At 34.4% G+C, this 27,215-nt stretch overlaps 1 protein-coding gene across 1 annotated transcript in view; it reads right to left on the bottom strand.

The window, feature by feature from the left end:
- Positions 1 to 1,910: 1,910 nt before the first annotated feature.
- The window catches only part of LOC126973585 (leishmanolysin-like peptidase), an 85,179-nt gene continuing 59,874 nt past the window's right edge, over positions 1,911 to 27,215 (bottom strand). The window contains exons 12-18 of the mRNA XM_050820913.1: positions 26,130 to 26,317; positions 20,028 to 20,160; positions 19,034 to 19,193; positions 17,772 to 17,866; positions 15,781 to 15,852; positions 15,581 to 15,712; positions 1,911 to 13,575 (exon numbers count right to left, since the gene is read on the bottom strand). Coding sequence (XP_050676870.1) covers positions 13,417 to 13,575; positions 15,581 to 15,712; positions 15,781 to 15,852; positions 17,772 to 17,866; positions 19,034 to 19,193; positions 20,028 to 20,160; positions 26,130 to 26,317 — 939 coding nt within the window. The 3' untranslated portion in view covers positions 1,911 to 13,416. The remainder of the gene's footprint in view (positions 13,576 to 15,580; positions 15,713 to 15,780; positions 15,853 to 17,771; positions 17,867 to 19,033; positions 19,194 to 20,027; positions 20,161 to 26,129; positions 26,318 to 27,215) is intronic.

The raw sequence follows: 27,215 nt of genomic DNA, 5'->3' as shown, positions 1-27,215 counted from the left end.
AATTATTTGTACAGTAAATACTAAAAAACATACAGACATATGAAAACAAAACCGAAATGTATTAACAATAATGGTTCCATTTTTACAATTGTACTAACGACGGCTCCCAAAAAGTTTTAAGTTTACAATTATTATTTCTTGTTTATCATATTATTTATGAATGTATTTCTGTTGAGGGTTTATTACAATAAGATAATGGGAGAAACAGAAAATGATCCATTGATTCTTCTGCAGTTAGCAAGGGAATTACCGAAAGGGCAGTGTTACTGTAAAAACTCCTACGCAAGCAGATAGCACTTACTGTCTACGTCCGCTATCTACCCTAAAACTTGTTTTTGTAGTTTGATAGTTCAGCTATACGCACTTGTTTATTAAAAAATATTAAATTTCGTATTACATTCACTGCAACAACGCCTTTTTTACATCATTTCCTAAATTGTCCTAAAATATACTACCTCGATCATCCCGCAGCAAACAGGGTAGTTGCGGTATATTCGGAGTATTATCGTATCGTTCCAAATGTGTCGTGGTCGATTTTGCGAGTAGACCTCCTGGTACGTTACATACATTCCAAGATTAAGTACTAATAAAATATCAAATAGCCTACTATTACTAATCTCATTCTATACCACCTTTATTATAAGACTTTGAAAGCCAGAACTTATTATAATCATCATAATATTATTTAAGAAAGACGCTCCCTAACTAACTAGAAAACTCAAGTTTCGCAATCAAGCGGTTACGAACGCTATGTATTCTGCCTACGATTTCACTTCTGGTTGATTAATCTTTGACACATACTATTTGTCTTTGTCGCGCTGCAGTTGACACCATATTCTCTATCTTGCTCGAACCACCACGTTAATAATTCGAGATTTATTTGTAAATAAGAAATAAAATCGTGATAAAATACAAATACGAAATTCTTTTATACAATTTCGTATGGTATGAAATACCTTCACTCTTTTTACATTTTCTTAAGACACAGGTTGGCATTTTAGATTATTATTGTCACGCCACGAGAACGTTTGGCTTAGTTCGCTGCTATTAGCCGACTAAATGAAATTACGACAATTGTCTGAATTTGTCTGCAACATTTTGCGCGCGCTAGTGCTATATCTACCTCTTTATTGTATATAATATCATTGGTTTCTTATATGTTCTTCTCACGAGCTCAACTTTTACCGAACATATGGTAGATTTAGTAATTGAAAATAAATATTTATAGTGACGATTCGAAAACGCTTAGTTTAAACCTAATTAAATTTTAAATTGACTTTGACAGATGTTGATCTATCAATCTCTATATATCTCTCAAAATATCTCTGACTTAAGATAAAAATCGCAACTATCGTTGACTTTTCTGTCCCAATAAACTTATCAACGGTAACTCACTATATCCGTACACGCTGTCTGTCAATGGAACGACGTATAGCTTACCAGCTATAGACTTTTGTATGGAAATTGCAAGTCACGCGTCCCTTCAGATTATTGACAGCTAATTACTGACAGAAGAAGGTAGTATTTTTATCTCTGTCTGAAGATGGTATATTGGGAATTGTTCTGTTTATTTTGGTAAATATTTTTTTTAAATGAAAATAAGGGACGAAACGAGCAGGGCGGTCAGCTGAAGGTAATTGATGCGCCCTGCTCATTACAATGCAGTGCCGCTCAGGATTCTTGAAAAACCCTAAAAATTCTGAGCAGCACTACAACTGCGCTCGTCACCTTGTGATATAAGATAATAAGTCTCATTTGCCCAGTAATTTCACTAGCTACGGCGCCCTTCAGACCGAAATACAGTAATGCTTACACATTACTGCTTCACGGCAGAAATATGCGCCGTTTATACTAGTTTTGCAACTACAACTTTCTACAAGTCTCAGAAAAGGTATAAAAAAACAATGAGGTAAGTATTTAAAATATACTTTATTTCAGTACGTTATTTACATTTACCAAAGTACTTAAATATTATAGACACAAATAATTCACGCTGTATATAAAGGTACTTTCACACTAGAGCAATTTGCTAAGATAACATGCACAATCTTATGAAATCGAGTGTGATTAATAATTTCACCGCGAGACTAGCTTATTAAAAAATATTTAAGTTAATATTAGCTTATATTATTAATGACTTACAACGTTTAGATTTACCATCGATTCTCGCCATTGACGTACAATAAACAACTAGACTCACAATCATGCTCAAGAGTTGCGTTGCGACCGCGCTTTGAATACAACGCCGAGCAATGATAGTGTTCAGTGATAAACTGTCCAAATAACAGCATATCTAAACTTAAAAACGATGGTGTGTCGTATTTTAAGTAAGTTCCAATTTAAATTAACAAAATTGTGTAGCTTACTTGAACTATTTAGTCACTTTGTTAAATAAGTACATTTCAATTGCTAAAACAAAAAAAAGACAATAGAAAAAAATTATGAACTTTACTGCTAACAAATAAGGTGTTAATTTGAATGAATGTTTTAATGTTATCTGTATAGGTTAATGTATACAACGCCGCTCGGACATTTTTTGACAACCTTTTAATAGGTGATTGTGATTCTCGTTGTTTATAGTACCTACGCCAATTAGTATGCGATTGATGGGTTTTCGAATAACTAAATAGATGTATGTATTTTTTATGAAAATAAGGGACGAGACGAACAGGGCGTTCAGCTGGTAATTGATACGCCCTACCCATTACAATGCAGTGCTACTCAGGAATATTGAAAAACCCAAAAATTCTGAGCGGCACTACAATTGCGCTCGTCACCTTGAGACATAAGATGTTAAGTCTCATTTGCCCAGTAATTTCACTAGCTACGGCGCCCTTCAGACCGAAACACAGTAATGTTTACACATTACTGCTTCACGGTAGAAATAGGCGCCGTTATGGTACCCATAATCTAGCCAACTTGCTGTGCAAAGGAGCCTCCCACTGGTAAATACCTTGTATACATATATCTATTCATACGACAATAGTTACGACTATTGTCGGAAATATGAATAAAGAACTACGGTTCTTATTTAGATTTTGAAAAACAATAATAAACTTATAAATAAACATATAAATTATTAAAGTATTTGACATTATTTTTAAAAAAATATTCAAATAAAACGAACAAACTTATATTTATTTCCTCTAATTTAATATATAAAACAAGCGTCAATAGTTCAATCTTACAAAAAGATTTTGGAACAAGTTAATTATTTATAAAATCTGTGTGATCCTTAAATAAAACTAATATTGCAAATATTTTTTTTTATAAAACAAAATAATGATATGGACATATTTATATAACAAAGGTAAAAAAAAAACAAAATTAATAATAAAACTAAAAAAAACTAAAAAGTAATTAAAAAGTATAAATTACGAATTATTCAGATGAATAATATTTGTTATAGAGCTGCGTCCGTTTTTTAAAGATTTTATGACGATACGTCACTCGAACGGTTGGCTCAGTTGGGAGGGCACTCGCACGGAACGCGAGAGGTCGTGGGTTTGAGTCCCGCATCGCTCATAAAATTTTTTTTTCCAAATTTCATTTCAACTATTTATAACATTGTTCCAACTATAAAAAAAAACATAATTTTATCAGTATACATTATCTCCGGACCTCGCTAGAACGTGAAGCCCCCACCCGTTCCGCTTTCACCCCCTCGCGCTCGTCCTGTTGTGTCAGTACGGTGTGCAGATTCATTACCGTTAGGTACTTGATATTTTCGTGCTATCGCTGCTTGTTTTTAATGTTTTCATTGTTACGTTTTGTTTTTTGTCGCTATAAGTACAGCCAGAAAAATAAACACCTTTTTTACTTAACCCAAATTCTATCATTGATTATTTATCATTATAATAATAATAATAATCAGCGCCACAACACAACACCTTTACATCAATCTATAATACTGATAAAATAAATCATAGTTAATTTATTTATTAATAATAATATCTTACTGATGCTTGTTTTGCACACCGTACCAAAGCGATGATGTGACGTCATCGTCCAGGTAGGTCCAGTGATAATGTAATCGGATAATTAATACTTTCACATAAAATTGTAAAGTATTCTTATTATAAATCAATAAATAGGAATGGACTATTATTTAAAGCGACTTTAAGCACCATTAACTACATTCAGTACGATGCAAATATACAGAGTGTTAGAAAATTTGCTACATTACATTATATTAAAATTCATATGATTTAAAAATTTAGTAAATACCTTATAAATATAAATTTCACTTATTAAATAAACATATTTATAATTAAATATATTGAATTAATTAATGTATAACTAAATAATTTTATAAAAGAAAATACTCAAATATGACTTTTACAACACACATGTAGCTACTAAGAGTTTTAAGTTATCAATATCAAAATAAAACGATACGGGTTTAAATTTTTTTTACCATTTCATGTTCATCAAAAATCAAAGTTAAAATTTACCGAAAAAAGCACCTTATTTAAGTAATACAAATGAAAATTTAAGTCACAATGAAATTAAACATAAGCACAACAGCCTATATATTATTAAAGAAAGGGACGGCGAATCTAAAATGTAATGGCGTTATATTTAATAAAATATGTATTGCAATAAATAAAGAACCTTAACCACTGATATTAAAATAATATATAGGATGGGCCATCTTTGACTTAGAAAGAACGAATTCTTTTTTTTAAGTAATTAAATAATTTTTCGCGGTCAAAAGTCAAAATTTCTCTTCTCAAATAAAGGAGTTTCAAAGAAAATACGTGTTAATAACAAAACAAATCAATTTAAGAACCATATAAGAGTAAATCACCATTGCCGTATCTATAAGGTGGGCCATCCACTTTTTCCACTTTAACTTTGAAAGGAAGAATGACATCCACTTTTTATTTCGTTTCATCATTCATTTGTAGTCATGGGTATAAGATATAAGATGTTACGAATCACAATAATAGTTCTCCATTCCTTGGCCGCATGCTGTGGCGTACACAAAATAATTATTAAAAAAAGAAATTGTGTGGTTTTATGAAACCACGATGCAAGTGAAACTTTTTTTCACAAAATAACATAGGTATTAATATCAGCATAGAAAAAAAACAAATTTATATATTATGCTTTACATTTTCATAAAATAAAAAAAACTTTATCAAGTGTGTGGGGTTCGAACCTACTCTTCCACCCGAACGTAATTGCATCCAATATGCGAACTATAGGCACCGCCCGACCGTCACGCGACATGCAACACACAGACGAAAAAGTTCGAGACGATGTAATAAAAGTTTCACTTTAACAAGTCTGACAGGAAGTTAGTTGCTAATTTGACTTTTGCAGAATGGGACGCTATATACTCGAACAAAATTGGGTAACAATTAAAACTTACTTCCAAAGTAGTCAGTCTTTAACGCAACTTTTAACCTCACAAACTGAATTGATGATCATTTCTCGAAAAGGAGGATGGCGACAATACATGTATTTTGAGACCCAGTGAAAGAAATGGCGTACATCATGGAAACTTATTAAGAATTATATAACGTAACAAAACTAAGAAAAAATCAAATCGTAAGTAATTCTAAAAAAGTTGGAGAAAAAAGTTATACCTAAAAGTAAAATATAACCTAAAATTATAAATCAATATGTGTCTATTGTTCAATCAATAATTTGTATCTTATGACAATGCCTAATTACTGTCAGATAAAAGATAATTTATGTGGAGGGTTGGCCAGCAGCTAATAATTGAGGATTCACAATTCATTTCCTTTTTCAAGAACGTATCGAAACTTATAAAGATACTACCTACTGATTTTAGTATCAAAAATCTATAATAATCTTATTGAATCTAATCGTGAATTACTGATTTGAGTAGTTATAGATAGTTTGATGGTGTCAGAACATCCATATAAAAATGACTGTCATGTCAAAAAAATGTAGATGTCAAGTGCGCAAAACGTTAGTGCAAGATGACTTATTTTTTAATAAATTATATTAATTTATTTCTTTTGAGTCCCATATCTTAGCGCCTCAATATTTTTTTTAGAAACATCGTATAAACTTAAGTTAATAATTAATACAAACTTGTACTTGTACGATGCTTCCTTAATTTTAAAATTATACGTTAAATTCCTTACAGTTAAAAGACTCACTACTTTGGAAGTAGGTTTTTAATATTTCCCAATTTTATTCCAGCATATAGTGTTCCATTTCGCAAACGTCAAACATATAAAGCGAATGACATTCTACCTTTCAAAGTCAAAGTGATCGATACTTCAAATTTAAAACACTAATTACAGCACCCCTATAGATAGGGCAATGATAATTTACTTTTCAATGGTTCTTAAATTGATTTGATTAGTTATCAAAACGTATTTTCTTTGAAACTCCTTTATTTGAGAAGTGAAATTTTGACTTTTGATCGCGGAAAAACATTTAAGGATAAATTAATTACATTAGCACTGATATTTTTTTTGTTTTTTTTTCTCAGATAAGAGTTCATTAATGGTAGGTGACCGATATGAGATTTTTTTCCGTAATTTTAAGGTAACGATGTATTCCACTCAATGTTTATGCCTATTTTTAACAATTTAGATCATTTATACGTCTAGATAGACTATGACACTTGTGATAACGTCGAAAAAATTGAGTTTAGAACTACCCTCTATTTTGAGCAATTCACGAAACTAATATTCCTGGCCTGTTTTTGTCGGTTATCTAATAGCAAGAGACTCTATCTAGACATATTAATCATCTAAGCAATTTACGAGTTACACCTCAATGCCTTATTCTATGTCAGCGAAATATAAATAATAAAAAACCCTGTGAAATCATACTCGTCTCGATGTGAATCTTTTATACTAAATACTAAGATAATTTATACGTCTAGATATACTCAAAAGTTAGGAACGCATCGAAAAAAATAGCGGCAAACTGTTAGCCTCTATTTTCAGCAACGCACGCACATTTAAACTAAGTGAGTGTAGTATCGTGAGCATAAGACGCACAGACGCAGTCACGCACAGTAAAGTTATAAATCTGGCCTGTTATCATGCGTTGCCATAACAATATCTAGACGTATAACAGCCGTTCCCAATATACTATCTACAGATAGAGATAAATAACTATCTTCTACTGTCAGTAATTAGCTGTCAATAATCTGCAGCTGTCCCAATATACCCGATAAGTCTTTCTTATCGCCTTATATTAGGACGCGTGAATTGAAATTTCCATACAAACTTCTATCGCTGGTAAGCTATACGTCCTCCCATTGACAGACAGCGTGTACGGATAAGGTTAGTTACCGTAGATAAGTTTATTGGGACAGAAATGTCGACGATAGTTACGATTTTTATCTCGAGTTCTTAGTTCTTCTCTTGACAGTCTGAATATTGGGAACGGCCGTAAATGATCTAAGACTAAACTAATTAAATTTGAAAAGTATGCGTCTTAAATAGTATTTACAAAGTATTATTATAAGAGATATATATATATACACTGGCCTTCAAAATTAAGTATCACACTTTTAAAATTGGGATAACGTTTTAAGTTTACAAGATATACTTTCGAAATAAAAAGGACTCCAAAGAGAATTTAATTTTGTACATAAAAACTTTATAGTCGGTAACCTTCTTTTAAGAATTGGCTTCAAAAACAAAACCATTCCTTTTTCAAAGTGGACGTTTCCGAATTACTATTTTACGATTCACATTTTTCTTTCTGTTTTAAATTTTTTTCAAGATCGATGGGTCTTGTTTTAAAAATTTATGCTAAAAAGCACATAACATTTATTTATCATGCCTCTTTCAGTTGAAGAATGTGCTAGGATCATGGCTTTTCTATAACTAGGCATCAGTATGCGTCGCACTGCAAGAATGGTGGGTGTGACGGTACGAACGGTCCAGAAGGTAAACCGAAGGTACGAAGAGACTGGACACCATCTGAGGAGACCTTGTAATGGCAGATCCAGGTGTACCAGTGCCCGAGAAGATCGTTATATTATTTCCACTGTGTTAAGAAATCGCCACCAAAATGCAGTTGAAGTCCAGCAACAGCTACTTCAGACCCGGAGGGACTACATTAGTGACAGTACAGTGAGAAGAAGACTTGCTGAAGCTAATTTGAAACCCCGAAGAACAGCGAGTGGCCCAAAACGCGAGAGACAGCATCGAGTAGCGAGACTACGATACGCCCGTGAACACATGCAGTGGGATAAAGAAGAATGGTCAAGAATTTTGTTTGCAGATGAGTCTCGATTCTCCCTTTACACTTCTGATGGAAGGTGAAGTGTTTACAGGCGACCTGGTGAGCGATACCTTCAAGCCTGCATCTCAGAAAGAGTCCAATACGGTGGGGGCAGTGTACATGTATGGGCTGGCATATCTTCAGAAGGTCGCACAGAGCTAGTAGCCATAGAAAATGGCACCCTCACTGAGCAAAGATATGCTCATGACATTCTCAATGAGTATGCAGGGCCGTATTTAGCAAATATGGGTGATGGATCGATGCTGATGCATGATAATGCCCGGCCACACACGGCTCATATCGTACAAGAGTATATTCAGGAGGTCGGTATCAGCGTGATGGCTTGGCCATCAAGAAGTCCTGATCTCAATCCGATTGAACACGCCTGGGATGAGCTTGGGAGGCTAGTCAGAAATCGCAGACCACCACCTTACTACCCTCAGGGCACTAAAGCAGGCCCTCGTAGAAGAATCGGAGAATATTCCCCAACATCGGCTCCGAAACCTAGTGTTCAGTATGCCAAACCGGCTCGAAGCTGTAATCAGAGCTCGAGGAGGCAATACATGTAATACATTTTAGTTGAATTTTTTTACACTAAACTAAAAATGTCTATTTTCATTGTTTTATCTTTTTTAAATTAAAAATGTTACTAATGTATAATTTTAGTTTCTAAGAATTAAAGCCTATAAAATTTGCACTAAACGGTTTTAATCTGAAATCTCTACCTTCTATAGTTAACAAAAAAAAAATTTGAAAAGTGTGATACTTACTTTTGCAGGCCAGTGTATATATATGTATATGGCGGTTCTTACACTAATAATTCCATAAAGATGACCAAAAAGAAATACATATATTACTAGCTGACCCAGCAAACGTTGTATTGACGATATTAAAATCGCGATACAAAAGTAACTGTTGATCGTAGATGGGTAGATGGAAAACTTGAATGTATTTTTTAATGCTGACTCATGATCAAACAAATTTAAAAAAATTTCAAAAATTTTGGCGTGGACCACCCTTAACATTTAGGGGGATGAAAAATAGATGTTGTCCTATTCTCAGACCTACCCAATATGCACTCAAAATTTCATGAGAATCGGTCAAGCCGTTTCGAAGGAGTTTAACTACAAACACCGCGACATGAGAATTTAATATATATAGATGAATGTAATAAAAAAAATATTTAACATCTGTGTAGCGGTTATATGTTTTTGAACGAATAATCGTCAAAACAATTTGTTATTTTTTTAAAGTATTTACAAAAACACAAATTAAAATTGATAACAATATTTATGAACGATGCGGGACTCGAACCCGCGACCTCTCACGTTCTGTGCGAGCGCTCCATCCGCTCATAAATTTTGTTTTCCTAATTTAATTTGTGTTATTAATCCCAGAAGTTAAGGTTATCACTTTAAAAAAATAACATATTGTTTAGATTTTAAAGAGCGACATCTCAAGTCAATTTCCTAATATGCGGATACTGGGGTTGAGCAGATTATCAACTGTAAAGTAGATCCTTTAGATGAACAAGACAAACAAGATTTATCAACGATACGTCACTCGAACGAATGGCTCAGTGGAAAGAGCGCTCGCACGGAACACGAGAGGTTGCGGGTTCGAGTCCCGCATCGTTCATAAATATTGTTTTCATATATAAATAAAGTACACTGTATGAAATTTCAATGAATTGTCATCATACAGGTATTTCGACGTAAAAAAAAATATAGATTCCGCATAATAAATCACCAACAAACATATACTAAAACCTCCAGAACACGCTGCTTCTTATGGTATAAGTATTATTCCGATCGGTTTAGCAGTTTTCACGGTATAAGCGAAGAAAAAGACCGGCTCTCATTTATTAGAAAATCAGTAGCGAGTACTCTCCGTGACTATCGTTACCATTCATACTGTATATGAAATAAGAACAACAGAAGGCCTACCATGAACTTTAAATTGGCGATTCAATTCCGATGCAGTTCAGTTTAGGTACCTAAACTGAATCGCTAAGATTCGTACCATGATATGCCTATAACTGAACGGCGTTTGAATCGCTTATGAATGAACGAAAGAAATTTGTCTGTGGTCGACGGTGTGAGAAAGAGATGACGCTGTACAGTCGTTGCATAAGTCTGTCTCTCTTACTCGAACCATAGGCGCTGCGTTTCGCTCTTATGACGTCGTGGTATGAAATAGCAAAGCAGTTCATTTTAGGTCTTCAATTGAATCGCAATAACAGTTCATGGTAAGCCCGCAGGAATCATATATATTAAACTGAATATTCTATTGCAATTATTGTACAAAACAAAGTTATAAATATATTAAAGATACTAACTTATTTTAGTAATTTTCTCCATTAAGTGACTAATTAAAGTTTTATTGATGAAAAATTAACCAAATTTATATTTACTAAAAATTTCTACACTCGAATTCTTAACATAAAAATCACGCAAAATAATGTTAAATAATTTAAATATACATATTAATTTGATTTCCTTTTTGGTCACCCTGTATGACAGAATAATTAACATAAAGCGTGTATTTACAATAATACTAAGATTTAATTGGTCATGAAGAGAGATAAAGTCTCCTCATAAATTATACAGCATGTAATCATTTATTACGAAGATTCAATTTAAATATAATATTATAACTTTCAAATTCCTAATGACAGAACTTTTTATTCATTGATAAACTCTATTTTTACTTAAAGGATATTAAAAATCAAATGTCCCTATTCTCTATTATACTATTATTACCCCCATTTAATAAACTTTATTGTATTAAAAAAAATAAGTATTTTTAATATTGAAGTAGGCGTTACTTTGCGGAAATCCATAATTATATAAATGATTTGAGTTTTCTTTCGTGTTAATTCCGCCAATATTTGTCTTTAAACAATTCGACACGTGTTTCGCCTCTACACGAGGCATCCTCAGGACGTGTTGTCTCGCCAAAATCTGCCAGACTTTTCCGCCGAATTGTTTAAAGACAAATATTGGCGAATTAACACTAAAGAAAACTCAAATCATTTATATAAAATAGGTATGCAAAAGTCAACCAAAATCATGACATAACTATAAAGGAAAATATAGAACTTTACTGACAACTGCTCTGCACGTTAAGAAATAAGATGTATCACTTAAAAAGGGAATTCGTTGCCTATAAGATATATTTTTGAAATAAAACTTCTAAGGAATCGTTGTGATTTTAAACTCGATGAAACGAAAAATCGAGACGACAGAGAAGAAAACTATCAATTAGTTTACAAACACTTATAAAAATAAAGATGATTGCAACTAAAAACTTTTGTTACATTAGCAGAAATAAAAAAACAATAATTCAAAGAACTATCCAGTACACATGACTCATTTTTTTTTATAAAAATAAGGGACGAGACGAGCAGGATGTTCAGCTGATGGTAATTGATACGCCCTATCCATTACAATGCTGTGCCGGGCTTTTCAGGATTCTTGAGAAACGCAAAAATTCTGAGCGGCACTACACCTGCGCTCGTCACCTTGAGACATAAGATGTTCAGTCTCATTTGCCCTGTAATTTCACTAGCTACGGCGCCCTTCAGACCGAAACATGATGTTTACACATTACTGCTTCACCGCAAAAATAGGCGCCGCTGTGGCACCCATAATCTGTTAACCGGCTTCCTGTGCAAAGGAGCCTCCCACTCAATTATGACGACTTGGTTTGAACATCCTGTCGAATCTCTAATTAAGAACATCTCTAATGAAGATACTGCAAGATATAAAAACTGTTTACTGTAACCAGTTTTGATTGACAAGTCGGAAACGGTCAGCCACGCTTGGAATTACCTCTTAATTATTTTAAATATTAAACTAACTAACGATATAAATGACAAATCTAAATTGGTCATAAATTGTCGGCCTGTCGGGTCGTATATACACTAGTATATATTCTATGTCTGCGTCGGTAAAACTGTAAACAGACCAATACATAAGTTTTTGTTTAACGTGGCGATATATAATAAATAAATATAATTTAAAACTTGGGGCTCTTTTTATAATTTACCTGCTACTGTAGCCGCCCTTAATTAATACCTCTTAAATTGATGTACAATAAACAGCAAGACTCATAATCACGCTCAAAAATTGTCTGAAATAAAACTCTATTACGACGATTTTCCTTCAGTTGTTGCGACCGCGCTTTGAATACAACGCCGCGCAATGACAAAGTGTTCAGTGAAAAACTGTCCAAATAACAGCATATCCAAACTTTTAGAGGATATAGTGTTGTATTTCGGGTTTCATTTTACTGAATGATTACATTTCAATTGTTAAAACAAAATGTTCTTGCATCGTGTTCGCGTCCAAGCTTCCAATGAGCGTATACAATATGCTTTGAACATTACTGCCACGAAATAAGGTATTAATTCGAATGAATATTTTAATGTTATCTGTATTTGTTACAACGCCGCTCGAATTATTTTTGACGACCTTTTAATAGGCGATTGTGAATCTTGTTTTTTATTGTAGGTCAATACTTTCAACGTACACTAGCGCCACCCTAACGAACACTTAATACACAGAAATAATTCAATTAACCTCTGGTTCATACTTGGACGAAGTACCTGAAACCGTTTCAAGCCACAACCATCACATTTTAAGGAATTCGTGTTTAAAGTTTAATTAACATTAGTGTATTCCATACATGTTGGGCTACTAACGGCGGTTCCCAATATACTATCTACAGTTAGAGATAAATTACTACCTTCTACTGTCAGTAATTAGCTGTCAACAATCTGAAGCTGTCCCAATATACCCGATAAGTCATTCTTATCGCCTCATATTGCGACGCGTGAATTTCAATTTCCATACAAACTTCTATCGCTGGTCAGTTATAAGTCCTCCCATTGACAGACTGCGTGTACGGATACACCTTATCCGTTACCGTCGATAAGGTAAGTTTATTGGGCCAGAAAAGTCAACAATAGTTACTATTTTTATCTCCGGTAAAAGATAGATTGAATATTGGGAACGGCCGTAAGTCATGATGTCATTTAAAATGTGACACGAGGGCGGCCATTTTTTTCAGTCCGTTAACATGAATCACGTGACCAGTTTTGTGTTCTTAACTCAATTTCGACATGATTTGGTCTGGAACGTTTTTCTAGACTTACGTCCACTTTTAACACTACTATAAATATGACTAAACTGTCAAAACGTTTGACAGCGCGTACACTAATCCTGTCACTAATATAATGACAGCTGATGTCTTGACAGCTGAAGCGCTACAGACTAAAACATCATTCGGGTATAAATTCGGCGGGGGCGCCTCTTCACCACCTTTGCAGTACTCTTTGCGCGACTGCAAAAAAAAAATTATGTATATACACAGTTTAAATTTAAAATTAATATCTATATTATATTTACAATATACTTAAACGAGACTCCCTTAGAGATTCAAAAATTATATATAAATAAAAATAAATATAAGTCATCGTTAAAAAAGTACTTCTTACAAAATCCTTCATTAATATAATTGTATCTGAGGTAAGCTAAGTAGACAACTAATTTGTAATTACTAACATTTACTTGATAATTCATTTTTGTAATCACTGTATTAATTAAAAATAAATGTTCTTTTCTTTTTAAATATTATGTAATTTAATTTTAAGCGGCTTCACACACAGATAAGCTTCCTAAAGTTTAAGTGTGTGTTTCTATATTGTAAGCTATTACATTGTATTTTAAATAAATATTTAAAAAAAATAAGACTAATAATAATATTGACACACTTTGACACAACTTATCTTGCCCCAAATTAGGCATAGCCTGTACTATGGGTTGCAAGAATACCATATATTTAATACAATATACTTACTTAAACATACAAAAATACATATAAACATTCATGACTCGGAAACAAACACCGGGATTCGAACCCGGGACTCCTAGGGAACCTTCGGGAACCCCTCTAGCTTAGTAGGTAGGGTCAACAATACTATAATTACATTAAATTAAAACTACCATTACGGGGAAGTGTACCAACAATACTGGCAGCATTTTCATGTTGGATAGCAAGGCTGATCCGTTGACCGAAAAAGTTGCCAGCACTTGGGTTTGCAGTAGCCTTATTGAGGCGCGAATACAGTAGTATACTTTATACATTCTCCTTTCTTAAAATCCATTCATTAGTTTAGGATTATATATTTACCTCCGCAGTCTGTCCTAACTAAACACATACATATTACCTAAATGTAACAGTACATATGGTAGGCGGAAATGGGAGTATTTATTGCCAGACACACTAAATGGTTTGCCAGCAAACGTTTTAGAAAGTATTGAGACAAACCCGGAAAAGGCAAAGTATTTACTAACCAAATAATTTTTAATGTTATTATGTGTATATAAGGCGTGTTAATATAATTAGTATAAGAATTTAATATAATAATGTAAGTAATTAAGAGCGATCTAGTCCCCACGGAAAAACCTAACATGGTTTCTTGTGGGTTATATGTATTTTCTCTGTAATACTTTTTATTGTGAACAATAAAGAAAAAAAAAAGGAGTTCACTGGAAACAAACATCAGGACTCTGGATTTATATATATGAATTTTTTTTTTTTGAATAATTCCAAGCAATCGGCAAAGATTAAAATTGATTTGATTGGTTTTAGCCATTCGATTACGTCCTTACCATATTAGTGTTAAATATAACAAATTAATTTAACATCAAATAAATACGTTTTTTTAGCGAATAAACTGAAAAAAAACCTCCGCTAAAAGATCTTCTGTGTATAAGTAGGTTTTCTGTGTCTTCATAATTAAATGACGTTATCCACTCAATTATTATTTTCTTGCATTCATAGTATGATTTTTCATATATATTGTTGTGGTTAAATATAAGCAATGTCTAAAGAGTGGTGAACGCTAAACAACAGAAAGACAAAGATTTGTAATGGAACTTTTTTAAAACAAGTGTTCAACACATGTTTAACTTTTTTGTAATAACACAGCTTATTTTTAGGGCCTACCCACAAACAAATGCCGCTTTTCACCTATTTCTGCTATTTATGCCACGTCCTGAGAGTTGAACAAGACCTACAAGATTTATCAACGATACGTCTCTCGAACGGTTGGCTCAGTGGTAAGAGCTCCCGCACGGAACACGAGAGGTCGCGGGTTCTAGACCCGCATCGTTCAAAATGTTTGTATTCAAATTTAATTTGTGCATTTAATCCCAGAAGTGAGGGTTATCAACACCACCCGCTACCCGCTGACATCTTATTACCCCGCCCCCCCACCGACTGTCACGCCGTGAGAAGGTCGCGCACCAAGTATCGGACTATAGTTATCAATAATTAAACTCACAGCAAACTCATCGCCGCATAGTTCTCGACACGGCGGGCAGACGACACCTCCCTTATGCAGCCATCCCTTCTGAATTATTCGAACTTGCAACACTTGGCCCGCAAAGTAGCACGTGTACGAATAGTTGCCAACCTACAAAATTTTAATATAATTTAGAGGCAAGAAATACTTTGAAGTCCAAATTAAACATTAGAACTTACTATAATATGAAGCCTTCCACTTTCACACTTATATTTGTAGCAACCCGAACCCCAGTGTTGCCACTCTCTTATCTGAAAACAGTAAAAGTACAAAAACATTGAACACCATACGTCTTTACTGCTGCATACTTCTAAGAGGAAAGGATCACGCATCGGCGACAATTTGTCTATCTGTGTGTACTTTTTCTCACTAACGCGTAAATTATGGTTAAACAACGGCGTATTGTAAGCATGAGTGGTGTATAATCAGCAAAAAACATAATTCGATATTGGGATATAGGAATAGAAAAGGTCCTAAAATCGTGCCCTGTGGAACCCCCATTTTAACGAATGATTACTACTTGAAAGAGACTTCTTGGCTAACCCACCGGTGCCTTATTCTACTTTCAAACAGTAATGGGCATGCTCTATTGTGTTTATATTTGGAGGTCGCCGCAGCGTCTGTCAATCATCTAGCGTTTCATGTCTCAAAGTGACAAAGACAATGCGATTTCGCTCAGAATTTTAGGTTATCTTCTCTCGTCTTTTTTCTCCTAAAAAAAAAATCTTATTGCGCTTACGAAATTTGCTTTTGGTTTTGCAGCATTAGCTGCCTTTTTCACCTGATATTTAGTTTGATCTTTCACTGTGTATTATAATAAATTAGATATATCTTTGAATGTTTACGTTTGTGACTGTGTACCACTTTCATTTTTCTTTTTGTTATTAATGTATCTGTGAAAGTGTTAGGACGCATCTATATTTATATCTCTTCCTATATTGTTTAGGTCTTGTGATGTTTTATGTTTTCTTGTCTATATACCAAATTATTTGTCGACCTCCAGAGAAGGTTTAAAAGGTGAATAAATATGAAAATTTTCGGAATTAAATACAAACAACAATTTTGTTTTTCCTTTTATATGTCCCCCGTCGTTCAGAAATCAAGTTGAAAGAATAGTTAAAATGAATAACTGATTAGAATCTTTGTAACTTTCTAACTTTTTCAGGAGGTAAAAAACATATTTAATTTTAGCTACCTATACTTGGTAGATTAACTACAGTTGTTAACTATGATGGCAATACAACGTTTGCTGGGTCAGCTAGTAAGAAATAAATAAAAGAAAGCGTATATATTTATTAGCACGATAAACACCCACACCTATTTTGAATGGATATGCCCTTAAGAGCGGCCAATAAGTTATATTATTTACCTTTTACAAACGATTGATCGTATCATGTGCTTTGTATCTAGGTTTCTATCGAAGCAAGGAATACAAATTTCAAGAAACAAATATCTGCTTTTTTGCATAAATTATACATGAACTTCGGCCGTTCATAATGTACTCATAAATTGTAAAAGCAATTGCAATAGAAACCTCGCGCGTGTAACGGGGATTCTATTTAATAAGCATTTATTCTACAAATTTGCAAGGATTACTCAAAAACACATATTTCCTCGAAGAAATTTTATGTAATTTCTGCACACAATTTTTCGTTTAATGTCATCGCTATCTTTTGCTTGTCTTCAATAGGCGGTGTTCGTTGAATCAAACATACTTTTCGACCATGTTCGCGTTAACGATAAACAGGACCGGAAAGGGGCCTCTTAATCATTCTTATATCTTATGTTTATTTTAAAGTGAAAACTTCATTAGCATAGTTGTGATTTGAAAGTGTAAAAAGAGACAGACATAAATTAATAAGATTTAACGTATATTATAAAGTGTTTTGGTACCAGGCGATCATAGCTGAAGAAGAGATTGTCTTATGTAGGACGCGAGTATACCTTAATATATTCCGACGTCATGCGCACGACGTATTACTATTACATAGACACCAGGAGAACAAAAATATGGTAGAGGTCATAGTAATGTCTTTTAAGCGGTTGAAATCATGTGTCATTCTAGTAACATGTACCAGGACTTCATATGTAGTGTAGAGGTTCATTCACTAAGCAGGGTTCACTTCTGACATGTGTACTTTGTACGCACGCAATTTTTTTTATGACCTACCTGTCTGCATGACTTCTGTTCCCATACACGTTCGCTATGGTCAAAACATTTGGAATGGTTGCCATAATTCTCAAGCGCGAAGTTGATGTCGCTTTCTGTAAATAATAACAAGAAATAAACTATTTATCTTTCGAAAACTTAATGTTTTGCTGTGACTGGGCCGAAACTAATCTCGTACTATATATGCTGCTAAAAAAGTTGTATGAAAGCCCATCACAAAGGTGTTTTATGCGAATAAAAAAAAAATTAAAAAAAAACTTCATTTAATCTTTAATGTGTTATAAAAATTAATTTCTCATGTGTTTTAAGCGATCAAAAAATGTTTAAAGTAATAAACATTTTTACTTACGTAACTTGTTTTGGGTGCATATTATTTCAAAACCAAATTCTAATGTGTTATAAGAAAAAGAAAAATTAATGTTAAGACATTAATTTTTCTTTTCCGTTGGACTCTTAAGTCCAATCGTAATTTATTGCAATAAGAATATTAAAAATCAAATTGTAATGTGTTGAGAATAAAAAAAATATTCAAAATCTAATAGTAATGTGTTGAGAATAGAAAAAATATTAAAAATCAAATTGTAATGTGTTGAGAATAGAAAAAATATTAAAAATAAAATTGTAATGTGTTGAGAATAGAAAAAATATTAAAAGTCAAATTGTAATGTGTTGAGAATAGAAAAAATATTAAAAGTCAAATTGTAATGTGTTGGGAATAGAAAAAATATTAAAAGTCAAATTGTAATGTGTTGAGAATAGAAAAAATATTAAAAGTCAAATTGTAATGTGTTGAGAATAGAAAAAATATTAAAAGTCAAATTGTAATGTGTTGAGAATAGAAAAAATAAAATTGTAATGTGTTGAGAATAGAAAAAATATTAAAAATAAAATTGTAATGTGTTGAGAATAGAAAAAATATTAAAAATAAAATTGTAATGTGTTGAGAATAGAAAAAATATTAAAAGTCAAATTGTAATGTGTTGAGAATAGAAAAAATATTAAAAGTCAAATTGTAATGTGTTGAGAATAGAAAAAATATTAAAAGTCAAATTGTAATGTGTTGAGAATAGAAAAAATATTAAAAGTCAAATTGTAATGTGTTGAGAATAGAAAAAATATTAAAAGTCAAATTGTAATGTGTTGAGAATAGAAAAAATATTAAAAATCCAATTGTAATGTGTTGAGAATAGAAAAAATATTAAAAATAACATTGTAATGTGTTGAGAATAGAAAAAATAGTCACTCCACAAAGTGATACTTACTGGGGGTATTTTCTTCGTATGAACACCTGCTCCCGCGGACTAATACACTCTTGTGTTTCCACGTGAACTCCTGCAGATAAGGGCAGTAGTCGGCCAAGGATACTGATCCACCGTAGTGGCTCTCATCTCCCGCCGGTACGTTGGGCAGAGTATCAAAATGCTGGAAACAAAAGAAGAGATAATTATTTATACCAGTGTATTCTTCCAATCTTCGCACAGGATATCAGTTAGGTAGGGGATGATAAATAAGTAGGTACATATATACATTGAAATGTATATATATACCTACTGAAGCTAGATACCACAGTGATGCTTTTTTCTGCCGTGAGGAAGTTATGTGTAAGCGAGAGGTTCCTTTACACAGGATGCCGGCTAGACAACCGATGAAAACAGGTCAGGCTGATTAATTATTTTAGTGTGCGTGACAAGCTACGTCTTACACTCGCGATTTGTATGTCACTTTGTGTTAGTGTGCCGCTATTTTTTTCGATGTTTTCACAGGTGTCACTGTCTATCTAGATGGGTAAAAGATCTAAGGTCAAACAATTTATGCTCACTGGGCTGTGGTGTGTGATACCAGATGACTTGATTCTCGTCGCATTTATCAGTGGGAGGCTCCTTTGCACAGGATACCGGCTAGATTATGGGTAACACAACGACGCCTTTTTCTGCCGTGAAGCAGTAATGTGTAAACATTATCGTGTTTCGGTCTGAAGGGCGCCGTAGCTAGTGAAATTACTGGGCAAATGAGACTTAACATCTGAAAATCTTTGTATCAAGATGACGACCGCAATTGTAGAGCCACTCAGAGTTTTTTTGGGTTTTTCAAGAATGATGTTATGGGCAGGGCGTATCAATTACCATTACGTGAACGTCCAGCTCGTCTTGTCCCTTATTTTCATAAAAAAAACCGCTTAAGAAGTTTTCACTTTTAAAAGCATTTAATCGCGTCTAATTGCTACTGTCTTTTTACATTCTTTTTTGATTTTATTACCTGATATTTTCTTGGTAGTACATTGTCATGTCTCACGAGGTTACAGAGAACAACAGCAGTCCGGTGAGGGGAACACTCGGTGCGCAGGGGATCACCTTTGATACGCTCACAAAATGGCGCTGGGTTCCGCCGCCTGGTAACATTGAAATAACATTAAAACTATTCTAATCTGACAACATTTCATTTAACGTCACATGTCATCATTATGACAGTGACTTACTACTTGACCAAAAAGGATGTAAATTCTATCTAATAAGAGGCGGTACTGCCTACGTAAAAGTTGAATTTTAGTTGAGTACGAAACGTGCAGTCATTTGACATAAGTTCGAAATATTAGTAATTACAGCATAGCGATTGGCGACTAAGTATAATCCGGCTAAGTTTGAAAGCGAACAGTTGCTTAAAACGTAGTGGGTTTCAGATGTCTCCGTTTTTACAAGATTATAGCCGTCATCTGTCAATCTATCAATCACTGCACGTTTCAGACAATTGAGTGAACCCCTTTTTTCTTAGAGAGTTTGAGACTGTGGAGCTTATAAGAAGTCAACTCACTAGTGGTGGTGGGCGATTATGAGATATATTTATCAAATCATTCGACTATAAAAATATCTCGAGATATCTCGATTAAAAACATTAGTAGGTAATTACTAATTTAATAGGTAATTGTGTTCGCAAGCCGACGCAGACAACAATAAATTGTTGGTATTTTTAAATTAATTTTAAAAAAACATATTTAAAGTTTAATAGAGTCAACAAAATATCATTAAACAATGTGCTGCATGGATGAAAATAGAGGCTAACAGTTCACCGCTAATTGCCTCAACGAGTTCACTGCTGTCACAGTTTATCTAGACCTATAAATTATCTAAGAGTGTGTAGTTTTAAGTTTTGTTAAACAAACATAAAAAAATCGTTGAAATATGATAAATACACTTACATTATTTCCGTCCCATTTAGATCGCTTGGTAATAAACAGAGGTATGAAAATTATAATAGTTAATATTTATTGACCACTTAGCAGTATCATTAAATAATAAATAATAACTACCGTCATTAGCAGATGACCGTGATTGATAGTGAGCATTATTAGATGATGAACATTATTAGATAGTGAGCATTATTAGATAAATAGTGAAAATAACAGAAATCGCGTGATAAAATAACGAGAGTAATAATTTATCGTCATGTTTATATTCTTATGATCAGACTGGTCATCATAATGACTATAAGTAACTGTTTGATAAATAATGAATATACTTAGACAATCACTATTAGTAGTAGCTCTATTGCACAGGATGCCGGCTAGATTATGGGTACCACAAGTAATGTGTAAACATTATTGTGTTACGGTCTGAAGGGCGCTGTAGCTTATGATTTTAATGGGCAAATGAGACTTAACATCTTATGTATTATGGTGACGAGCGCAATTGCAGTGCCGCTCCGAACTTGGGATTTTCAAGAATCCTGTGACACTGCATTGTAATGGCCAGGGAGCATCAATTACAATCAGCTGAACGTCCTGCTCGTCTTGTCCCTTATTTTCATAAAAAAAAACGGCGTCTATTTCTGCCATGAAGTAGTAATGTGTAAACATTGCTGTGTTTCGGTCTGAAGGGCGCCGTAACTAGTGAAATGCAGTACGCATTGTAATGGGCAGGGTGCATCAATTAGCATCAGCTGAACGTCCTGCTCGTCTCATCCCTTATTGTCATAAAAAAATCACTGTCATTAGCAAATCACCGTAATAAGAAGTTACTTTGGATTAGATTATAAAGTTTGCCTAGCTACTTGTTGATGATTTTTTTTTTTTATGGAATAGGAGGACAAACGAGCGTACGGGTCACCTGGTGTTAAGTGATCACCGCCGCCCAGACTCTCCTGCAACACCAGAGGAATCAAAAGAGCGTTGCCGGCCTTTAAGGAAGGTGTACGCGCTTTTCTTGAAGGTACCCATGTCGTATCGTCCCGGAAACACCGCACAAGGAAGCTCATTCCACAGCTTCGTGGTACGAGGAAGAAAGCTCCTTGAAAACCGCACTGTGGAGGATCCAGATGGTGGGGATGATATCGTAACTTGTGGCGTGTCGTGCGAAGGTGAAATTCGGCGGCAGGAATCAGGTTGAACAGCTCTTCGGAACACTCCCCGTGATAAATGCGGTAGAAGACACACAATGAAGCGATGTCTCTACGCAACGCCAAGTGATCCAGCCGTTCACAGAGTACTGGGTCCCCGACAATTCGAGCTGCTCTGCGTTGCACGCGGTCAAATGGATCGAGCTGATACTGGGGTGCGCCAGACCAGAGATGACAGCAATACTCCATGTGAGGCCGGACCTGCGCTTTGTAGAGCGCTAGAATGTAGGCCGGCTTGAAGTATTGCCGTGCTCTATTTATGACGCCCAGTTTCTTTGAAGCCAGTTTGGCTTTGCCCTCCAGATGGCCACGGAATTGGCAATTGCTCGAGATTTCGAGACCCAGTATTTATTTATTTCGATTATTAATTTTAATAAGATTTTTAACGTATTAATAATAATTATTAATAATTAACGAGCATAATTATATACATAACCACCAGTGTTAGTTAGAAGGATTAGAATAAACGCTACAAATTAGATGGTGAGCATTAATAGATAATTGAAATGTTCATTGAGATAATTTAGGAGCATTATTAAAATAAACGCTACAAATTAGATGATGAACATTTATAGATAACTGCAGAAGATATTATAGTGATCATAGTAAGATAATCACTGTCATTAGCTAATAACTATATATGAGATGGTGAGCATAAAATGTATAATATCTAAAATCAAAAGTCTGTCTGGCAGTCCCTAGTAGAATGTTAACGGCCGTTCCCAATATAATATCTACAGATAGAGATAAATTACTACCTTCTACTGTCAGTAATTAGCTGTCAATAATCCGAAGGTGCTCAATATACCCGATAAGTCATTCTTATCGCCTTATATTGGGACGCGTGAATTGCAATTTCCATACAAACTATATATCGCTGCAGCGCGCTGGTAAGCTATACGTCGTCCCATTCGTGTTGTCCCGACAGCGTGCACGGATAAGGTGAGTTACCGTCGATAACTTCATTGGGACAGAAAAGTCATTGACACTTTCGATTTTTATCTCAAGTAAGAGATACTAAGAGACTGAATATTGGGAAGGGCCGTAAGACAACAGCCTATCTTTGCTGTACCATTCTGTCGTACGAATTATAGATGAAACACATTTATTTTAAGAGCTATGCAGTCATACAATCATTTTTGTGACACGGATTAAATCGATCTTCTTAGCTCCAGTATTAATTCAATTAGAGCTCATTTGGTAAAACAATTTTTTAACATGCTTTCATCTGGAGTGCGAGTAGTTTTGTTTAATAATTTTATGAAGTTTTAAATTGGAACTTTTATTGCATCGTCATTAGATCGCAGCAGCTGACCGTGTAGTGTATAGACTATTACTCATTTGTGACAGTGCTCCACGCTATTTTGTTTGTTTTTGTCAGTGTTTAATGTAAATGTTGTTATTTATTAAAGTGAAACTTTTATTAAATATTTTTAAACAGGGCTAAGACACAGAGTTCAATAAAAGTATTAGTTGGAGACTTAGTCTACTTTTATTATTTCCCATTATCATTCCAATTTTCCAAGTATTAAATTAAGATTGATAAAGCCGTTTTTTATACCCTTAACGGAATATTATTCCAAAAATTTTTAGTTAAATGTCTTTAATGTGAAAAAAACGTTTCACTTTTACTGTGGTTTCTTAAAACCACACAATCCTTCTTTTATTTAATAATTTTTAATATTACTTGTGTTGTTTATTTGTAATTAATATGTTAGATTTAATAATATTATAATTGTTCATATGTACATGTGGAAGCCTATTATTGGCTCGAATGAACTATTCATTTTTAGTTAAATGTCTTTAATGTGAAAAAAACGTTTCACTTTTATTGTGGTTTCTTAAAACCACACAATCCTTCTTTTATTTAATAATTTTTAATATTACTTGTGTTGTTTATTTGTAATTAATATGTTAGATTTAATAATATTATAATTGTTCATATGTACATGTGGAAGCCTATTATTGGCTCGAATGAACTATTCATTTATTTATTTATTCATGTATACGAAACAAACAGTATTATGATAAATATTAACAAATTTTAACACTTACACTTTCAGCAGTGAAGTTTCCAACAATTTATACGACATTTTTAGTTAAAAGGTAAGCAACGGTAAGATAAAAACCACAAAACAGAAGTAATACAAATTAACAACTAATTACAAGCTATATAAGTAAAACAATACTATACACGCCTATTATACAATACTATAATGAATTAGTTACACATGAGTTAAGTATTCAGAAAAAAAATATAAGAATGGGGTTAAAAAAATCAGTAATTATTTAAATTAACACAAACCAGTGATCTGAAAAGATTTAACTTTTCATGAAATATGTCAATATGACTGTATGCTCTATTATAACAGCTACATCTGGATGTGTCCTCTACAGTGCGGTATTCAAGGAGCTTTCTTCCACGTACTACAAAGCTGTGGGATGAGCTTCCCGTTGCGATGTTTCCGAGACGATACGACATGGGTACCTTCAAAAAAAGCGCGTACACCTTCCTTAAAGGCCGGCAACGCTCCTGTGATTCCTCTGGTGTTGCAAGAGATTGTGGGCTGCGGTGATCACTTAACAACAGGTGACCCGTACGCTCGTTTGTCCTCCTATTCTATAAAAAAAAAACATGCCTGAATTATAAACTTATATATTTGTTATTATTTTAATGTATGTACAACTAGCTGTTGGCTTTCTTAAAAATATTAAAATAAAATAAAATATTCAATCAATCTGTAATGTATTTAGGCTCGTTTTAAAATATTTTACTTACTCGGTGTCATTTTCCACGCTGCGTGCAAAGTTGAGAATAAAAATTAATATAGAAATATCGTCTACTCTTCGGCACCATAAACTCATGCCAATTCTGACATTGAGATTGGGGCAATGCCTAAAGTTAAGAACTAACTTTTGGCATTTCCCTAAAGCATAGTTTCTCAACCTTATTTTGCTCACAGCCCACTTTGAGAACATGTTTTTTTCTAGAGAATTTACGTGTATTTTTTTGCCTTTTAGACTATATTTTTTTAATTTACCCACGCCCCATCTGCGCCATCTCAATGCCCCCTAATTTTCTCTGGGTCTTCTACTGTCCCCCCGAAGTTCTCAAACGCCCACAAGGGGGCGTTATCGCCCACGTTGAGAACTTTTAGAAGAAGCTTGTAAAATTTTACCGTAGAATCATAAAGTAGTTGGGACTATCTGATCATGTCCAAATGGGCTATCTGATCTATAGAGGCAATCTAAAGCCCATATACACATGCCCACAGCTTTCACGCTAGCATACCAGCTCCTTGCACGTTTTTTTTATGCCATATGCAATGCCTTTCAGGATTCTTGTAAAACCAAAAACTTCTGAGCGGCACTACAATTGCGCTCGTCACCTTGAGACATAAGATGTTAAGTCTCATTTGCGTAGTAATATCACTAGCTACGGCGCCCTTCAGACCGAAACACAGTAATTCTTAAACATTACTGCTCACGGCAGAAACGGCCGCCGTTGTGGTACCCCATAATCTAGCCGGCATCCTGTGCAAAGGAGCCTGTCACTGTTAGCTGTTAACTGTCATAAATGAAGCTAGAATTTGATTTACTTACATGCCACTTGAGGGACCCAGGGGGTTGCCAAACTGGCATGTGTGAACAGACAGCAAGCACAGGAGGCCGTAGCTAGTGAAATTACTGGGCAAATGAGACTTAACATCTTATGTCTCAAGGTGACGAGCGCAATTGTAGTGCCGCTCAGAAATTTTGGGTTTTTCACGAATCTTGAGCGACACTGCATTGTAATTCATGGGTGTATCAATTACCATCAGCTGAACATCCTGCTCGTTTCGTTTCTTATTATCATTAAAAAAAATAATAAAAGTTTAATTTCCAAACTCCCAGAAGTGAGGGTACTTTGAAAATAACGAATTGTTTATCATGCCCGATGCCCATTCTCAATATCTAAACAGAAAATACCTGAACCTTTGCGCATTCAGCCATTGCTTGCAGGATGTAGTGGCGAAGGCACAGCCCAGGTTCTTTCCCCAGTGGAGTGGAGCTGCGTGGGTGTAGTCTGCTCGGTACCAACCCGTGTCTTCTAACATTGCGAAGGTTATTCGGCTGAACACGGAGTTCTGGGTGTGGGTTCCCGTCATGGCTTCGTTCTGAAAATATTTCGACTTGGTAACATTAGCTCTGGAATTGACGTAGATGACGTCACATCGTAGCTTTGTGTACGGTGTGCAAAACAAACATCACTAGGTTTAAATATCATTTATTACCATTAAAAACATAAAAACTGTCACTTACACGAGAACAATATTTATGAATAACAATCTATGAATCGTCGGTTTTTTTTTTTGAAAATAAGGGACGAGACGAGCAGGACGTTCAGCTGATGGTAATTGATGCGCTCTGCCCATTACAATACGCTCAGGATTCTTGAAAAACCCCAAAAATTGTGAGCGGCACTACTACTGCGCTCGTCACTTTGAGACATAAGATAATAAGTCTCATTTGCCAAGTAATTTCACCAAACACAGTAATGCTTACACATTATTGCTCCACGGCAGAAATAGGCGCCGTTGTGGTACCCATAATCCAGTCGGCATCCTGTGCAAAGGAGCCTCCCACTGGCCCGTATGATAAACATAGGTATAAAACTAAATATACAGTGCTCCCAATATAATAATGCGCATACAGATATTCGCTAATGGGCGTACTCCCGGAAACACCCGAATCATTCAATCGTAAGAGGCCTAAACAATGCACTTGCATTTTGTACCTTGTGCGAAAGAAATAGGAGTCAAATCATGTATGCACAATACGAATCGGGCGGTCGGCTGTGGTAGCCGGTCAGTCAGTATTGGTGCCGACTGCACGTGGTCAGTCTATGTGGAATTATATAGAGCTCCTATCACACACCCCTCTTGTTATTTTTGTAATATAATTCTACTAAATTATCCAAAAGTAATGCATTTTACCACTCTATATAGATATCGTCTCCCGACGGTCGGGAAATACGACGGTTGCCGAAAAGTGGCGAAGATCTGAAAGCGCATT

Source organism: Leptidea sinapis, chromosome 2 (assembly GCF_905404315.1).
Source record: "Leptidea sinapis chromosome 2, ilLepSina1.1, whole genome shotgun sequence".
Classification (NCBI taxonomy): domain Eukaryota; kingdom Metazoa; phylum Arthropoda; class Insecta; order Lepidoptera; family Pieridae; genus Leptidea; species Leptidea sinapis.
Note: the sequence above shows the minus strand (reverse complement) of the source record. Positions and strands in the feature narration are given on the sequence as shown.